Below are 19,293 nucleotides of genomic sequence, written 5' to 3'. Positions count from 1 at the left end.
GAATTTAATATATGCACAAGCTGAGGAGATTGGTTATGCCACAAATATAGAAGCAGAAATTGTGGATCTTTTGGAGGCCTTGAGGTACTGCAAGCAATAGGGGCTTCATAACATCATTTTTCAGACAGATTCTCAAACTATTCAGAAAATTTTGTCTGAAGAATGGAAGCCTCCATGGAATATTGCAGGTTGGGTGGAAGAGGTGGAGGAATATAAAAGGGATTTGGATGTCATATTCAATCATACCCTAAGGGAAGCAAATAAGTTGGCTGATGCTTTAGCCAACTTTGCTTTAGATGAAGGTCCTTTGCAGTGCTACTTGTTTGAGGAGTTGAATGTGCAGATGAGAAGGATTCTAAATAGTGATAAGAGTCAAATTCCATATCTAAGAACTAGGAGATACTGAAGGGGATGGAAGAAAAAGGAGAATGGGCACTAGGAGATCATTTCATTCAAATCCTGGAGGAGGAGAATGAGACTATTTTTTTAACTAACTGTTTGTTTATTTTTGCAGGTTTATGTTACAGGACTAAACAATACAGAGGAAATGGCAACTGCTGTGTACTAGATCTTAGAAACAACAAGTCAGGTACTGGACAACAATACAAGCACAAAAGGTACAACAATGACAGGGATCAAATAGAGATGGTGTGGGTCTACTTTGTGGTATTAGTACCAGATGGTATTCAGTCAAAGGGATACACACTACATCTATTTGTATCAATGTCAAGGGAAGGCATATCATACAAGAAAAACCACAGGACACAACAATTAGAAAAGACACAGCACAGGACAGACACATATATACAAGGCAAAGTTAGTGTCATACAGATACATCAGGTTCAATAGAGGGGAAAAGTACACAATCAAATTCGAAGTCATGACCTATACCAAGGAGATTTGATGGATGCCTTATTTGTGGTATTAGCATCTTATGATGCTCAGTCAAGTGGGCAGAAATTAAATCTATACAAGTATAAGCCATGGCTAGAAGGAGATTTACAACAAATACAGAATCTAAATCTACACAAGTATAAGTCACGGCTAGAAGGAGGGGTACATCAGATATAGATACACAGGACAAATCAAAGAGGGAACCAAATAGAGTTTACAAAGCTTACCGGTGAAATGAAGCTTAGATCCAGCTGGGTGCGGAAGCCCAGATCTAGCTGGTTGCGGGAGCATGAAGTTATCAGAAACACGAATCAATTCGAATCCTCAACTTGTATCAAACGAGCCAACAGAGAAAGAGGGGGATTAAGTCAGTTTCAACAACACGGAATTAATGGAACAACAACAACAATGGAACAAAAGGGCAGAAATTCACTCAGAACACGTACCAGAAAAGGAAAGAAGACGAGGAGAAGGGCCATCTTCAGATCAGCTTCAGTGAGTTGCAACAAGTTTCAGACAAAACGGCGTGAAAATAAGGCAACACTTTTCAGATATCCCCAATTTAGAAACGGGGGTCAAATGTAACCTATTTGGACCGAGCCAATTTTCGGCCGGTCATTTGCTCTTTTATTTGCTTTATTGGACCTTTTGCTTTTAAATAAATAAAAAGCCCAATTGGGCAAAATTAATTAAAAAACAAAAAAGCAAAGTTAAAGAGATGTGTTCATTGCTTAGCCGGGAAACATAAAAGAGTTTCTTTTCAGAGTCATTCACCTTCAGGAAAGCATGATTTGTTAGAGTTGGTACATTCTGATTTGTGTGGTCCGTTTAAAGTAAGCTCTCGTGGTGGTGCACTTTACTTTTTGACTTTTATTGATGATCATTCTCGCAAACTATGGGTATTTCCTTTTAAGGCCAAGGATCAAGTACTTGATGTGTTCACTTTTCAGGTCTTGGTCGAGAGACAGACAGGGAAGAAACTAAAATGCATCCGCTCAGACAATGATGGTGAATACATTGGTCCATTTGATAATTATTGTAGACAGCAGGGTTTTCGGCATCAGAAAACTCCTCCAAAGACTCCTCAGTTAAATGGTTTAGCGAAGAGGATGAACAGAACTCTAGTTGAGAGGGTTAGATGTTTGCTTTCAGATGCTAAGCTGCCAGATTCATTTTGGGCAGAAGCACTTAATACTGCTGCTTATGTTATCAATTTATCTCCTATTGTTGCTTTGGATGGTGATGTCCCTGACAGAGTTTGGTTTGGTAAGGACTTTGACGTTCTTCCAGAATTTTTTGGTAAATTCTGGAATTTACAAACTCTTATACTTCATACAAGGACGTCAAAGCCCACCCTTAAGATAGAAGCAAACATATGGAAGTTGGCACGTTTAAGGCATTTGCACACCAACATCCCAGCAGTATTGCCGCCCCCTCCTATAGCAACAAGTGAAGCTTCTTCCCTACAAACTCTTTCTATCGTTGCACCGAGAACTTGCGCCAAAGATGTCTTTGCTAAATCTTGTAATATCAAAAAATTGGGTATCCGGGGGAATATGGAGGTTTTATTTGGAACTAGCAAGAATGGATGGCGAAGCCTTGAAGAGTTACAATGCCTGGAAATTTTGAAACTGTTGAATGATGTTCTTCACATGAGTAAAGCACTTCACCTTCCTCCATCATTCTTCAGTTTTCTAGGTTCACTGAAGAAGTTATCTTTGGAAGACACAAGGTTCGATTGGGATGAGGCAAGGATACTGGGGCAGTTGGAATGCCTTGAGGTCCTAAAATTGATAGAAAATGCATTCACAGGGGAGTCCTGGAAGCCGCAGATAGGAGGTTTTAGTCAACTCCAGGTCCTGCGGATCAATCAGGCAGACTTGAAATTTTGGGAGGCTTCGACTTAAGTACCTTGTTCTTAAATCTTGTGAAAATCTCGAAGCTGTGCCATATGAGCTGGCAGATGTAGCTAGCCTCGAAGAGATGACACTGGAGAACACATGCAGAAAAGCAGTCGAATCTGCAAGAGAAATAGAGCGCAAGAAGAAGCTGGAAAGTATCAAATTCAAGCTCACGATATTCCCTCATGCAACTGATAATTAGAAGCCAGACCAAACGCTGAAAGGTCAGTCAAATTCTTTCATGGAAGTTAAAAAATTACTATATATATATATATATATTGATGTCCATTTGCATCTACAATGTCTTCTTTCTGTGTTTGTTAAACATATGGTTCGAACATCATTCAGAATAGACAATATCTATTTTTTATTTTAACATATATTCACATTTATTACTGTACTACTTATATAGTAGCTGATGGAATATTGATGTAGTGGTGACTTTCCAAACAACAAATATAACTGCTACACTTTCCCTCTGCAGGCAAATATAACTGCTACACTTTCCCTCTGCAGGAGAAATCAAAGGGCACGATGTTGCTGAGATCATTGACAAAAATAGAATGCTCTTTGATAAGGAGTAGTCACCACATTTCATGTTTTCTGCAGTCTGCTTATCTTATTCCAATAAAGAACCTGTTTACGGTTTACTTATTCAATCATTCTGAAGTTGAAATATATCACCTTCTGGGTTATTACATTTCCAGTTCACCATATTTCTTTCTAAGTTGTAATAAAACCAATCCATATTTCCATTTCTGTTCTATCTGTATTGCTTAATTTAATTCATTATCGCTTTCTCTGTTCAATCATGTATACCACTATAATTATTGAAAGACATGTTATTCCTTCTTTTTAATTTGTCCTTTTGTTTCTCTACATGCGTTCTGGGTTTTTTTAAATGGACGGTTTCAATTTGATATAATGAATTCTTACGTTTTCCAATTTGTTGATGTGTATGTTTTAACTCACTTATCTCTGGTCCTCTAAGACAGTTGTTATTAATTCTTAGTAGCTATACTATTGAGTAACTATCTATATATAATATAAAGTTAGGCATAGACAAGGTGATGGTGCGCCTCTCTATGATCATCATTCATATTTATCTTTTTTCTCCTTTGTTTCCATTTTTTTTTCCTTCTTCATTTATCTTATTTTAACTTGTTCAAAAACTATCTAAATTAGATTAATGGTGTTAATTGCCATTTATTCTTGAGTTATTAATGCCGATCATGAAAGCTGCAGTTGCTACAAAAATATATTCAACGTTTTTTTGCAGTAAGTGTTAGCAGAACTAGCTCTAAATTAGATTAATTAACTTTTCCCCTCCCTCCAGCAATGATTTCTTTATTGTTATTATTATTTTTTTAATTATATGTGACTTTTCCTATTCTTCCATTAACTTTTCACTAATATATTTACGTGTCTTTTCCGATTCTCTCATTTAAGGTATTCACTCAATAACTATCAAATTAAAGAGTATTAGTTATGGTGATCTATGAGTGTGGATGTGTGAGCAAAGACAACAACATATCCCTTTTCATCCATTAAGAAAACAGATGGAATTTTGATCTTTCTCCGTGGCCAAAATTGATAGATGAAATATTGAAAATCAAGAGGAAAAATCAGTCAACCGAGAAAGTATTTTGTAGCCATTCTAAATATTCATTCCTTTTTTCCTTTCAATTCGTAGTAGATTTTTATTACAATTTTGTTGCTTTCAAATGATTTTGCATTGTAGATGTGGTGAATTGGTGATCCATGACTTAGAAATCTAATGAGGGAGGTTTGTGTTTCTTGGATGCTCAGGAGCAAGTATGGTATATTTTCAAGCTTTTATTGTCCAATTTAAGCATTTTTTCATACTCATTTTCTGTATTATGTACTAATGATTGTGATATAATATATATATACACATACATACATACATACTCGGATACTCACTTTCCTTATTTTGTGTTAATGATTCTTTTGCTTATTGTTTTATAAGTCCGGTATGATTTTTTCGATATTTGAATTTTATAAGATTCATCAAGTTGATATAAGATGAAAGACTTTATACAATATGATAGTTGGATCATATATTTGATGGAATAATAACGGGTAATTATTTCTTCTAAACATACAATTTGGTATTTTAACCTTATATTTTATTTTATCTTATTACTATTTGACAAGGGTTGACTCCTTACTACCAAATTATTTTCTTTTCTCGATCATGTTTTGCTTTTCGCAAACTAATGTTTTGGTAGTTAATTTTTTTATATTTTTCCCATTCTTTCATTTTACTTATGTTTAAAAAAATTGCATTATTAGAAAAACTGTAATTGCGTTGTACTGGAAAGCTAAAAGTTCTCCTAAGTTTTTTTTTTTTTTTTTTTTAAATAATTGACCAAAGTTCTCTCCGTTAAGTGACAAAGTTCTCTCCCTTAAGTGACATCTTCTCCCCTTCTGCAAGTCACTTAAGTAATAATATTTTGGTATGTGCTGAAAATATATCACTATACTTTTCCCCGTTTGGCCATAAGAATTATTCACTTTATTCCGGAAATTCTTCACTTTTTTTCCGGAATCAGCATTTGGCCATGAGAATTCCGAATACAACTATTCTGGAATACTAAAAACTCAAAAAACTTATTTTTCAAAAAAATTCACTTTTTTCACTTTTTTACAACTATATTTCACCAAAAACTACAATTTCAAAAACTATGGCCAAACACAACTCCAAAATTCCAAAAAAAGTAATTTTTTTTTATATCTATGGACAAACAGGGCCTAAATTGTCAACATGTAGTTACTATTCTTTGATGAAGCATTATTGTTCTTTGACGAAGTATGTGTTACTAATGTAATTAAAATATACATATTGTTGAAAATAGGGGAACTTGCGACTATGACTATATTAGGAAAGGTTCATCAAATAATGGCACAAAGAATAATATCTATGATTGTTGCTCTCCATAAAAAATGTGAAGTATTTCAAAAATAACCTGATCAAAACGAGTGCATTTTTTGTTTATTACATGTTATTACAATATTTCAAGAAGTTTGAGGGTCTCCTACTAATTGTGGCAAGTTTCGATCGATGTTCTTTTTAATTTTATGTTCATGTTCATGACCGATAGTGACATGTGCTTTCATTTCAGATTAGATGGTAGTGATGAATTCAAAAACAATTTTATCACTGCGCGAAGCGCGAATATATTCACTAGTTGAAAATATTATTTCTTGTAAATGAAACTTCTAAAACTAGCTACTTCATGAGTCAAAAGTAAAACCAAGCAAAATTGCATGTTCTGCAAGAATATAAAAAGTATACTAAAATGTTTGTAAGGTTTCTTAAGAAAGCGTATTTGTAAAGGTAGTTAGTGCTCAGTTGTGAGTGTATTGTAAAGTGATGAAAGAAAGTAGTAGTAAAAAAAAAGTTTGGGGGTGCAAATAAAGAACAGAGCTTGGCCTTAGCTTACTTGGTTCTAAGTTCCTAATTAACTTGGTTTCAGCTTTTTACATACAGATAATTATGGTGTTCGGACCAATTTGCTCACACCCCGCTAATTCCATGGGATACTTGCTATATCCATCAACATATGTGTACCGAGTAACTCTGTCCATTAAGACTAGACATATGCGAAGAAATCACAGTGTTTTAGCCTCCTTAATTTAAACGGTTTTCAACTCATTTTATTGACCATTAGGCTACACACACTTGAGTGCAACTTGATTGCAGCTTTATCTTTTCAATTAAGGCAGGCATTTTTTTTATTTTTTTTGCAATCTGGTGTATTGATTGTCAAAAAGAGTAGATTATAACTCATAATGCAATAATGAAGCAATTTTTTTTAACAGAACAATTCGAATTTACCCACTACAAATAGGGGATGGCACTGGGGCAGGGGAAGCCTTTTGACCCGCCCTGTCCCGTTACTAGTTTTTGAAAATTCCCCCTGCCCTGGCCAGTCCCCAAAGTATAAAGCTACATTAAGAAGAGGAATTCTTAATCAAATTACTGGAAGAGAGAATAAAAAAAGATAAAGAGAGTAACTTGTCACGCTGGTGGCTGAAGAAATAATTAGATCTTTTTTTATCCTTATCAGATCCTAATGAATTTAACTTCTCCAAAAATTCTAATACAGTGGCAGACCAACCCTACATCTACTCTATAAATTACAGCTCAGGGAAAGACCCATATTCACGCGATGATATAAGTTTTCACATAATACACTACATGCATATGCAATGAACTTCTCACATTCAATACTTTTAAGTTATAAGGCAGTGGAAGTGCCCTGATCTCACCTTAAGTTTCCCTACCTAAAATACAACCAGAATCATCAGAAACTGTGTAGGACCACCATAATGGTTAAAGGGAAAAAGACTTCATATGTCGATTTAACGCATCACTGACTCTTTGACAAACGAACGTCCACCAGATCTGCACGATCAGAAATGCAAAAAGGAAGTTAATGTTGTAGGCAATACCAGAAAAGCTGAAAATAAACTAGAGTGGACTTGATTGAGCTTTGGGCCAAAACGTACGAATATTCAAGATGGATGTTCATAAATCGAGCATTTTCTTTGCTTTGCGACAATGTTAGAGAGCCTTCTATAACCTGATCTTGCTCCACGTCCAAGGGTTCATAGAAGTAAACCAACGTCTGCAAAATTCATATCAAAAATGAAAAACCATGAGCGCATGCACGTTTCTCCAGAGGAGCTAATAAAATAGTAGGAGATAACCACAAGTCCATAATTTTGTTTCAAACAGGATTGCTAAGCAAAGATATACATCTAGACTTAATATTGACAATATTATCTTTGGAGTTCTCAAAGGGTTATCAATGACAATTTCAAGACATCATTTTCAGCTTTTAGCACAAAAGAAAGGTGCATAGAAGTTCCGAGCCTCTCTCTACTATAGCAAACATATTTCTTATGGCCTCAGGCCCTCAGTATGTATTTACTGGTCCATCTATGACAAGTACAGTGAAAAATATATCTTCCTAGTGTACATTTAATAAAATTAGATACCAAAATTGGTTGCAGATCGTTGATTGACAATCAATTAACTGTTTTCTACGCCTACCTTCCATTCCGATGAACCAAAAAACAAAAGAGTATAATAGAGAGAGCACCCAAAGTTTTTTTTTTTTTTTTGGGGGGGGGGGGGGGGGAGTATTTTTAAAACCTGTTGCCAGTGTGTTGGGGGATCCTCTGGTGCAGTTGACAAGACAAGAGCTTCGTTAGGATTGGGACGCTTCTTTCTGTGCATATTGCCTTCCTGACTGTATGAAGGCTCAACAAATGAGGGTGGCATACCATTATTCAAATGAAGTACTGCTGGGCCAGTAAACTCCACATCAAACCAGAAAGCAAAACCATGAAAGGGTGCTGAAAAACAAAAAAAAGAGTCCGGTCATACAACCACTAGTGAGCATTAACGAACAAAGTATCAGCACTTAACGAGAAAAGCATGAATCATCATCTTCCACCCACAATTTTGGGGAAATAAAGGGGGAACAAGAAAACAGATGTTATAAAACAAAGCCATGAGTTCCGGGGACAACACACTCAGACAATGTTTATTGAGAGAGAGAGGTTGTACATCGCATCATTGACTCAAATTTGAATCTGGCAGTGATGGACTCTAGCTCCTGACTTGTCACTGTATAGCAGTCCACATGCTTCACCTGCCGTTTAGTTGAAGGGAAATGAGTCCAAAATGAGGAAGGCTGATGAGTACTGCAATAGTGCATACGATACAAGCACCAGAGGAAATAATTGAGCATAAGGCACACAAGCCCAGAACATCCAAAATTATATGTTCCTGAAGATTTTGATATAAATATCGGACCATACTTGAGACTACAAACACCCTACGTCTGCTAAAATAACTGTGAAGACTCAGGAGCATGATGCAATTCATACAACATCCATACCATGATCACAAGCAAGATCCCTTACCATCTTCACGATCACTAGAATCTTACATTACCATGAACTTCTGAAAGGCATGCTATTCATGCAAATGGACAAACCGCATACATCAGCATTCTGCTGGTAGAGGGCGTACACGAGTAATTGGAGTATCAAATCATAACTTAACACTACACAACAAACATAATAGACATTACTAAACAAGTAAAATAAATATCAGATAACAATAAACAAAAGAATAAAACTACTCGTCACAATTGAATAGTCAAACTGCTCTCAAGATTGGTTTTCAAGAGAAAACGCACTGCATGAGCACCCTTTACTGTAATGAATTACACCACTCAAAGCAAATAAAAGCATGTGACTGACCCCCTCACATACACCCCCCGCCCCCCGCGCTCAAAAAACCAAAACCAAAAAAAAAACTCCAACAGGAAAGGAAAAAGACCTATTTTCCTCTTGGCGATTCACTACTGTAATAATAGATGTGAGTGTTTATTCTGAGGAACTAATTTCCATGAACCATTAATTGCTTCTTTAATCCCAAATATTTAGTATATAGTCCCACCGCTCTTTTCTTTTGAAGACAAAATATTACTCCCTCCATCCCAAAAAGATTGTCTTAGTTTGTCTTGGCACGGAGTTTAAGCAATATAAGAAGACTTAATGTGTGGTCCAAAACAAGCCTTAGATATTTGTGTTGCTATAAATTATCTCATAAAGTTAAATTGTTTCTAAATATAGAAATGTGACAATCTTTTTGAGACAAACTAATAAGGAAAGTGAGACAAGCTTTTTGGGACAGGGAGTAATTGACATGGTTGAATCATCTTCTACAGCTCTGGACTCTACAAGTTACGTGACTATCCAACAGAACCCGTACAGAATGGTTGAGCTACGGATGACCCTTCTTCACACATGATTATCAACTTAAATTATGCTTTTTTACTTCTCATAAAGAGGCTACAAATTGCTTCATGTAGTTCCCCTTACCAGGAAGGCATTTCTATTCGAATGATCTATTTCGTCCCCTTCTCCCCCACCCCCATGCTCCAATCCTTAGGTGGAAATCTGAAAATAAAAAAATAAAAAAGGAAAAGAGCGAGTATTGGTATAACACCTCCGAGCCTTAATCAGCAGCAATGGGAATTTCAATCTTCTAAATATGAACTCATGTATTACATATCCGGACTCTATATTTTGGGGCAACAATCCAATGTCCCAGATTACACACTTATATCTGCAGAAACCAACAATCCAATGATCTGCACAAGTAACCCTTATTACATGGTTGAACTTCAATTATACAATTTTTTCTTCCATATAGCTCCTTATACATGCATCCACTTCCTTGGATTAAGAAGTAATTGTTTTTGACACAGATAATGATTGCAATTTGAAACCCAAAAATAACTGAATTTGATGTTACTAACCACTTGTGGCCATGTCAAAACATTTTCTACAGTGATTGTCTCCACCGATGGCTCTTCAAATGCGCACTGCTTTGCTAGCGGCATTATAGCAGACACTACAAAAAATGGAACTCCAACTGAAATCTCAAGAACATGCAAAAATAGAGAATCAAAAGCATTAGCATTTAGCAACTAAACTTTGTTCATTTAGGGTTGTTTGCTCACGCACACAGAGTTTAAAATCATGTTACACTATACAGCTCTCTCGCATAGATAAAATCCATTTTGTGTGTATGTGTGTGATCTGTACAACAACACCTTTCATGTTTTAACTGGATAAGGGAGACTAATAAATGAAACAGCAGTTTCAATGCTATCAACTGGAGAATCAACCCTATAATATCAAGATTATCCAATCCAACGAATTAAAATGGTATACAAGCCAGCAAGTCTGGAGACACTAGTATTTAAAACGTTTAACCACTGAACAAGAGAGGTCATTGGGAAAGCACAGAGCAAAACAGTGCTATTCAATGTCGAGTCCTACATTAGTGCAAGCGATGTGTGACTACTGATTAGTATATGTAGCCACTCAGTGCTAGTAACTAAAATAATTTTGTTTCAATCAGGGGGAAAAAAATCCTTCATTGAAATTAAACATATTCTCACTGATATGGGGATCCAGATGGGTGGCAACGATTGAGAAGTGAAAAATAACTGGACTGTTGAGCAAAGAAGTTATGCTTTAAATACAGCTCAATGAATAAGGATAACATAAATCAAATCTTAGACCTTTCACATGTCAAACTTAATGAAGTGGCTAAACGTCATACTGATATCCTCGACCAATAAACCACAAGAACAACAGAGATAATCATGAGTCTTACAACATATACTCACTGTCTATCCCATAAACATTACGCCAGAAATCAACGCTTTCACTATACCGATCTGGATGTGTCACAGGTGCCATGTAGAGCTGCAGAGAGAAGAAACAGATATTAAAATGATTTTCTACCCTTTCAAATCATTAAGTGGTGGAAAACCAAAGGCTATTCATAATCATCAGACTCCGAGGTGGATCCTTAGGATTTGTTCTGGGCAAACAATACAGTAGCATTAGTATCAGTTCCAAGGGCTTTTCTTGTCTTATTCTAAATGAATCGATCACCATTCACTATACAACTGCTTCATTACTTCTTTGGCACTACAAGTATCATCATGTGATTTCTTCAATGAGTAAAATATCAAGCAGATGCTAAGATTGTGGATTTGACGCATAACTACAGAATATCTGAATCTTTGTCACATAACTACAAAATATCTGAAACTAAATTCTGATAATATAAATACACTATTCACTCAAATAAAGGAAGCAAAAGGAGGATAATACACACACACACAGAGAAGACAACCCCCAGAAAAAAAAATATCCAAGCTCAAACTAATTAGGGAATGGAGTAACTACCGTTGCATGTGATGGAAGAATAAGACCTCCTGGTTTCAGCCAGCGGTCCCTAGCAGTGATAACACTCCCCAGCATGCTCTGCAAGGACAAGCATATTCCGTGTGGTGTAATAAATGGAAAAGTTAAGAAGGCATGACTCCCTCATAATACATTTATAAGATAAAACATGTGAAGACCAAACTAGATGTAGGCACGCCTCGGTGCCAGGTCAGCCTTCGTCAGAAAGAGAAGAATTTTTTTTCAATAGATGTCTATAAAAGAAGCATAGGAATGAGCCTGTCTGTATTGGATTACCTCATAAAGAAGCATGTAACCCATCCATTCTGAAACTATAACATCAACTTCTTCATCAATTTCAACGTCCTGAACTAACCAAAAATTATGATATAGTCATTAGTCACCATAGTCAACTCATATGGATGTGTCCTTAGTCACAATGAAAAAATCTACACAATAACAAGAGAATACTCATCCATTATAAAAAGATTCAATTACGATGAAATTAGAAATGACGACATCTCCATTGATGACAACTACGGAATTTCATATGTAGTAAGAACATTACAATATGTTCCCTCTTTCTCGATGTTTGACGGGTATGGGGATTAGGTAGTAAGTTAATGCCAAATTAAAAAATGATTGGATGTTAGAGCCCAAAACAAACACTTGAGCATGAGGAATTGATTAGAAGAACCTTTTTTTTTTACCTGGCAATTCTTTCAGATACATGTGAACTGAATTTAAGGATTTTCACTTCCCTCTATGAAAGATAATTTTCACTCAACTTAAGAAAACAGAAGAAGCCATACTTCTAATGGTGAATAACATCAAGTCATCAACTGTAAGTAGCCAAAACAAGGAAAGAAGCAAATGCTTAGACTAGAACATACCTCGACTCGCCCATGTAAAACAATAACTTTGTCAGATAGATTGTTTGCCTTCACAATTTCATTCGCCTGGTGAACCATAAAAAAGGGGAGGTCAAATGAAGTTCAAGTTCAATTATTTCACATAGTTCCTGTAGGAAAAAACAGTGGAAGAGATCTTAAGAATGTCCAGCTACTAGAGCGTTTCTTCCGTCTATTATGGTTTGGATAATGTTTAGACATTTTCGGAAATAAAGGATAGACAATGGCAGGAATCTGAGAGGTTCAGTCTAAGTGACATTGTTGAAAGTAAAGAAAATGAACGTAAAAAAAATACTTTTATAATGATCTAAATCAGTGGCCTAAACAAGATTTTTTGCAAGCAGTGTCGACATTTATAGAAGTAAAAGAACAAACAAATCATATTAATAACTTTTGCAAACAAGGATGAGCCTTGGCCCATTGGCTTTTGTTAAATCTTAAGCTAGAACAGGTCCAGCTTAACCTCAACTTTTTAACAAAAAAGGCTCGCTCAAATATTTATTAAAAAGAAATGTTGAGGTTTGTACCTCCACCCTCTATAAACCAAATTTCGTGCTTACCCAATGAACCGGGAAGAATTCTTTATCAAGCAGTGTCAATTTTTCTTTTATTTTTTTATAATATTAATATTATATTTTGGTATCCTGAGATCAGTTTCCCATTTACTCTTTCAGTCTCTTCTACCATCATGCTTTCTGCCCCTCTGCCTTCACCACACCCAACTTTAATACATAACCCTAACTCCACTTGAAACCCATGTCATCCTAGGCCCTCCTTGACCCAAGAGACTTTTTTTCCCCTATATCCTCCTCAACACCCTAGGGAAAACCGGCAAGGCAAGCCACAACAGCGACCTCATCCCACACCATCTCAGCCCTATGTCTAACTACGTTATTTTCTTTTTTCTTCTTTATCCTTGTTGTCATCTTCTTCTCTCCGTCATTTTGGTTTCAACTCATGTTCAAAGTACATAGACTTTGATAAGCTCTTTACCGTACCAACACCACCACCATGTCAGATTGACACGGATTTGGTGAAGAAAAATGATGAATCAACATAACCTAGTAATATACTCCAGTTGACACAACAAAGGTGTGGAGTAACAAATATTTTTGGCCCATGAATATTTCTTTGCTTCTTTTTTTCATATCAAAAATTTGTCTGCTTGCTTATGGAATGCAATGCTCACTCCTGAGCTAATACTATTAGAGGCAGGCCAAAGTAAGGGTATGGCTCTATGCTAGTGTTTATAGAAAAATCGGCTGCCTTAGAAGGGTTAAGTTGCTTGGTCATGCATCTAGACTTTGTCAAATGACTGAATTTACAATATCAGCAAGGATGTCCGATAATAACTCACAGACCTGTGTATATTCAAGCATATTTGCAAGTGCATTACCACATACTACTTCTGTCAAAAACATTTTGTTTTGACCTTAAATGCCAGTCCGTTCTCTTCAAACTCATAAGTGTCACCTATCACTCCACCTTTTCTCAGTTTTTCCGGGAGTCCTCGCATGGAATAGTTTCTTCAGTCTTTCCATGAAACACATTTGTTTCATGCTACCAACATACAAAAACCGAAAAGAAATACTCTTTCCTTGAATAGTCTTTGGCTGTACAACTACATACTGCACAAATTGTCCTCAGTTCGGCAACTGGGAGTTCTTTAGAGAACCTTTTTTTTAATAAGGTAAAATCTAAAGTTCTTTAGAGAACTTATCACCGTGTTAGAATATTGAAGGTTTGCCGCTTTCCAAATTGATAAACAATGATTTAAATCATAAGTACTTGAAATCTTTAAGTAGTAGAACAACATTGTGCACCGTCATTGTCCTCAGTTCCCTCACTGCAACTTCTTTTCAAACTTATCAGATAAAAGGTTTAACTTAAAAAAGGAGTATTTGAAGGTTCTGCAAGCCTTTCTAAATGACGCATTACCATCATGAGCACCATATTGAAGCAGTCAATTCTCCCAGAACTCATCAACCATGTGAAATGTGCAGGGAAACATTACTGTAAGACGCATTGTAGAATCTAAATACTAATCAATGGCATCTTCTAACAGAAGCAAACAAGTACCTGGACAGCTATATCGCTTGCATCAACAGCATATACCTGGGATAAAAGAACATATATCTGATAAGTTTTATATCTGGAACATCCAAATTAAAGGAAATACCAATTGAAGCAAACAAGTTCAATTTGCATCAAGAAGAGGTCAGGACTTCACTTGGTCCACTAAAACCATGGTAGAAAGAAAGTATAACACATCAAAGATGCAACCTTATTTTTGAAAAGGAAGAAACATGGAACTTCCCAAAAGCAATTGAGCTCAATGCACATTCTAAAACTATCATAGTGTGTAAACTAATAGAGAAAATGAGCATAGCTGCTCTTGTGCAAGATGGCTGAGGAAACAACCAGTCTCGAAATAAATAAAAAAGCATGTACAAAAGCATGTTCTTGCATCCGCCGACTTTACATGGTTTGGCACCCTGCTGGTGCCCCATAAATGGAATTTGACACTGTTATGTACCAAAAAGAATGTGCATACTGCAAAGATACAGGATATGTTGACTGCAATCCAGCACAGGCATCTACGTCAGGTTAATATTTCAGTGACAAATACGAAACGTGTTGCGATTTAACGCATTGACTATTCACAGTACTTCTACTATTTAGAACAGATTACATCCAGCAGTAGGTAGATGAATTTGTCTATTTGTATACATACATAAGTTCATAATATTTCCTTATAAGTTAAAAAGAGCCATGGAAATAACAATTCACTCAGGTAACTGAACTCAGATTGATGAAATTTCAGCTGAAAAGGACTTAAAGATATCTTACTCGTCTTGCACCCGCCTGCGCACAAAATATAGATAGGATGCCAGTGCCACATCCAACATCAACAACAACCTGGATAAAGTAAATTTAATTATACCATAGGCATAGACGAGACTGATTGAACTCTGTGATGAATTATAAAGAAATTAAAGAATCGTGAAAGACTTAAGTAGCAATACAGATTTGATAAATTTTAGGATATCATCTGGTGCACAAGGAACTATTTAGATAGTCGACTTACTTTTCCAGCAATGAAGTTTTGATGCTGAAAAATTGCATTCCTATAACTGTCAGTCCGCACACGATCCTGCGAATTCCACCCATAAATTAACATGTACATCTGGATATATTTGAAAGCATAACCACAAGGGAAAAGGGAAATAGAAGTTCAAAGCCAAGCAAAATAATTAACTTCGCTTACAAAAACAAGGAGTAAAAAATGAATTTTAAATGTGACCCAGCCTGGCAAAGACAACATCTTTTCAATGACAGTAATCCTAGAATTATAAGATATATCCTACAAAGCATGCGATAAATCTCAAATTTATTACTTCGACTTCTGCATAGTAACATTTTCTCTTGCAATTTAGATGACACTCTTTACTTTTCAGAATGTCCCAAAATATTTAACACGATTCCTCTTCGATATGACTTCCATAATTTCAAGAATTCAAATTCATTAAGATATTCAAACTTTAAGCTTTTATATGATGTTTTCTTTATCAAACTATCCATTAAATTGATATTTTCTTCGACAATCAACAGTATAGTATACAAGTCAAATTAGCATCTTAGACTCCGTTCCAAATCGTTACCATTATATACAATGCAACAGAGATTATAACTCTGCAAGCTCAGCTCCTCAAGCGCTACGCTCCCTAAAAATTGATTCTTGTGGATGTATATAGACGTGTACACATGCCAACCCAGTCTGGCATGCTCCTATAGCACCTTCCATTACAAAAATCCTATTTTTATTCTATCTGTTATGTCTACTCGCAATGTAACAAGGAAATTAAGGGCTCATTTGGTAGCTGGTTAAAAGCTAAGTTATTCATGTATTAAATATGCATAAGCATGTTTGGCAGCATTCTTTTGCTATGTATACAATTCAACACAACTTATATGGTGTTTGGTTTGCAATTTTAAAATCCGCATAACTAATACATGTATAAGTTACGAGGGAATATATGTATTATTTTATGCAGGATAGAAAGTGGAATAACTAAACCCCACACAAAATAATACATTGATTCCCTCATAATTAATCCTTACATTACTAATACGTGTATAAATCTATCCAGCTACCAAACGGCCCCTTAAATTGGGACGGAGTGAGTATATAACTGCTGAACTATACCAATTCAATGTAGTACAACTCCCAAAACCACTAACTTATACTTCTAGATCCGCAATATAACCACGAGACTGTTTAAACGTTATGGTACCTTAATCATAATGTACCTACCTTTATTTCTTGAACTCCATACCAAGTCAAACTAATAACACTTAAATTGAAACAGAGTAAGTATATAACTACTAAACTACACCGATGTAATGTAGTAGAGCTCCGCAATATAACCACGAATACTGTTTAAACATTATTATGGTACCTTAACCATAATGTCACTATCTTTGTTTCTTATGATCTATGTCCAGTCAAACTAAGACACTTAAATTGAAACAGATTAAGTATATAACTACTAAACTACACCAATTCAATGTAGTCGAACTCGACAATACAACCACGTGACTGTTTAAACATTATTATGGTACCTTAATCATAATGTAATTCATAAACTCCGTGCCCCAGTCAAACTAAGTCACTTAAATTGTGACAGAGTAAGTATAGAACTACTAAAACTCCGTGCCCCAATCAAACTAAGTCACTTAAATTGAGACAGAGTAAGTATACAATTACTAAACTACACTAATTTAATGTAGTACAACTCCACAATATAGCCACGAGACTGTTTAAACATTATTATGGTACTTTAATCATAAGGTAACTACCTCTGTTTCTTAAACTCCGTGCCTCAATCAAGCTAAGACACTTAAATTGAAACAAAGTAAGTATATAACTACTAAACTACACCAATTCAGTGTAGCACAACTCCACAATGTAACTACCTTTGTTTCTTATTAAACTCTGTGTCCAGTCAAACTAAGACAGTGAAATTTAAACAGAGTAAGTAGTACTCCTATAACTACTAAACTACAACAATTCAATGTAGTACAACTCCACAATATAACCACAAATACTGTTTTAAACATTATCACTATGATATGATATACCTTAATCATCTCTTCATGAATGCCAACGTGAGCATACGAATGGAAATACGCCGTATCGAAATCCGTGCAAGGAACTGCAGGTTTTTCCATCTCCTCCTCATCTCCAATCTGCTGTTGATAAACCCTAGCACCACCAACACCGTCGCTACCACCGCCTCTACGGCCGCCACGTGTCCTTCCGCGGCTGCACCTCCGCACTCGATTACCTCCGCCGCCGGCGGGGGCGGCGCCGTTGTGGTTGTGGTAGCCGTTAGTGTAACCGCCGTCTGTTGGTTGCAACATTTTTTTTTTCACCTCAGTCTCTCAGTATTGAAAGAAATATAAGGAGAAGGGTTTAATGACTATTCGATTTAAATTAGGAGAAAAATATATTTGTCCACGTCGGACAATAAAGGTGCTGAATAAAAGGAATTAGCGGTTTAGGATAAATATATACCAAAGTTGGATGGTAAAGGTTAAGGTAAACGTGAAAATCATTTACACCCCCAATTTTGCTTTAAAGATTACACTTCTCTTGACTTTGAATAATAGTTATTTTTCCCCTTTTATTCTAATTGAATTTTTTAAATTCTTATTTTATTCTTATGTTATCAACTTTGTCTTCTTCTTGTTTTACTTTTTAAAATCAAGATATTCTTCATTTTTTTTTAAATTTATGTAACAAATTTCCTATAAAAAATAAATATTATCTTTTAGGTGAAAAAAAGTGCAAACTATTAATTGAGTATATAAGTTACTAATGTTTTATATTAAAATAATTTAGCAGAATAAAAACAATAAATTTTATTAATAACAATCAAAACTCTAATATATATTTATATAACTGAAAAGAACAGGTAATAATAGCTTTATAAATATATTTTAATGCAATTAATACAAAACAAAAAATACAATAGAGACAAATTCCTAAAAAAAATTATATTGTAAATGAATTTTAAATTATAATTTAAGAAATATTACATTAATTACGACCAAAACTTATTTATTTTTATGGCCAATAGAGAATAAGAGAGACGTTAAATTTAATTATACATAGACATGCTTGTACATACATATATTTAACGCATATGTAGAAATAGTTTATAAATACTACTACTATACTTTAGTAATAAAATTTCTAGTTACCAAAAAAAAAATCGAGATAACAATTATAAAAAAATAGCATTAGATTTCGTGAAAAGTTCATAAAAGTATTATTCCACTTAATATGTTAATGAACTTAAATAAATTTATAAATATCTAAGTCAAAAAAAATATGACATATAATATAAAAATATATTACATAAATGGAGGATTGAAACTAACAAGGACGAAATAGATATTGCACAGGATAAAGGGGGAGAATGATTATTGTTCAAAGTTGATAGGGGAGTTTGATTTTTAAAGTAAAGTTGGGGGGTGAAAATATGATTTTCACCCTAAAGGTAAAATATGAAAAAATATAATGAAGAGAAAATATGATCTTTTTTAAAGAATACAGATGCAAATCTGACCCTTTTCCGTATTAATTAAGTCTGAATAGAAAGATAAATTTTTGAGCTGAAGATTTATCAAAAATAACCTCACTATCTTCAAAAATAAGGTTAATATACGCGTACATTTTATTCTCTTCGGACCCCTTTTGTGGGATTATA

General features: G+C 35.0%; 1 protein-coding gene across 1 annotated transcript; it reads right to left on the bottom strand.

Moving 5' to 3' along the window:
* Nucleotides 1–6,853: 6,853 nt before the first annotated feature.
* On the bottom strand, nt 6,854–17,993 carry LOC132613916 (probable protein arginine N-methyltransferase 6). Its single transcript, XM_060328211.1, has 13 exons — nt 17,660–17,993; nt 15,606–15,671; nt 15,368–15,436; nt 14,597–14,632; nt 12,500–12,565; nt 11,904–11,972; nt 11,610–11,687; nt 11,042–11,120; nt 10,163–10,257; nt 8,398–8,482; nt 7,981–8,183; nt 7,332–7,450; nt 6,854–7,227 (listed from the first exon to the last, which is right to left on the bottom strand). The coding sequence occupies exons 1-13, from the start codon at nt 17,939–17,941 to the stop codon at nt 7,185–7,187; spliced, it is 1,290 nt and encodes a 429-aa protein (XP_060184194.1). The 5' UTR covers nt 17,942–17,993; the 3' UTR covers nt 6,854–7,184.
* Between the last annotated feature and the right edge of the window lie 1,300 nt (nt 17,994–19,293).

This window comes from Lycium barbarum, chromosome 10 (genome assembly GCF_019175385.1).
Source record: "Lycium barbarum isolate Lr01 chromosome 10, ASM1917538v2, whole genome shotgun sequence".
In the NCBI taxonomy this organism is placed as follows: domain Eukaryota; kingdom Viridiplantae; phylum Streptophyta; class Magnoliopsida; order Solanales; family Solanaceae; genus Lycium; species Lycium barbarum.
The sequence above is the reverse complement of the archived record's forward strand: the minus strand, read 5'-3'. Positions and strand labels throughout refer to the sequence as shown.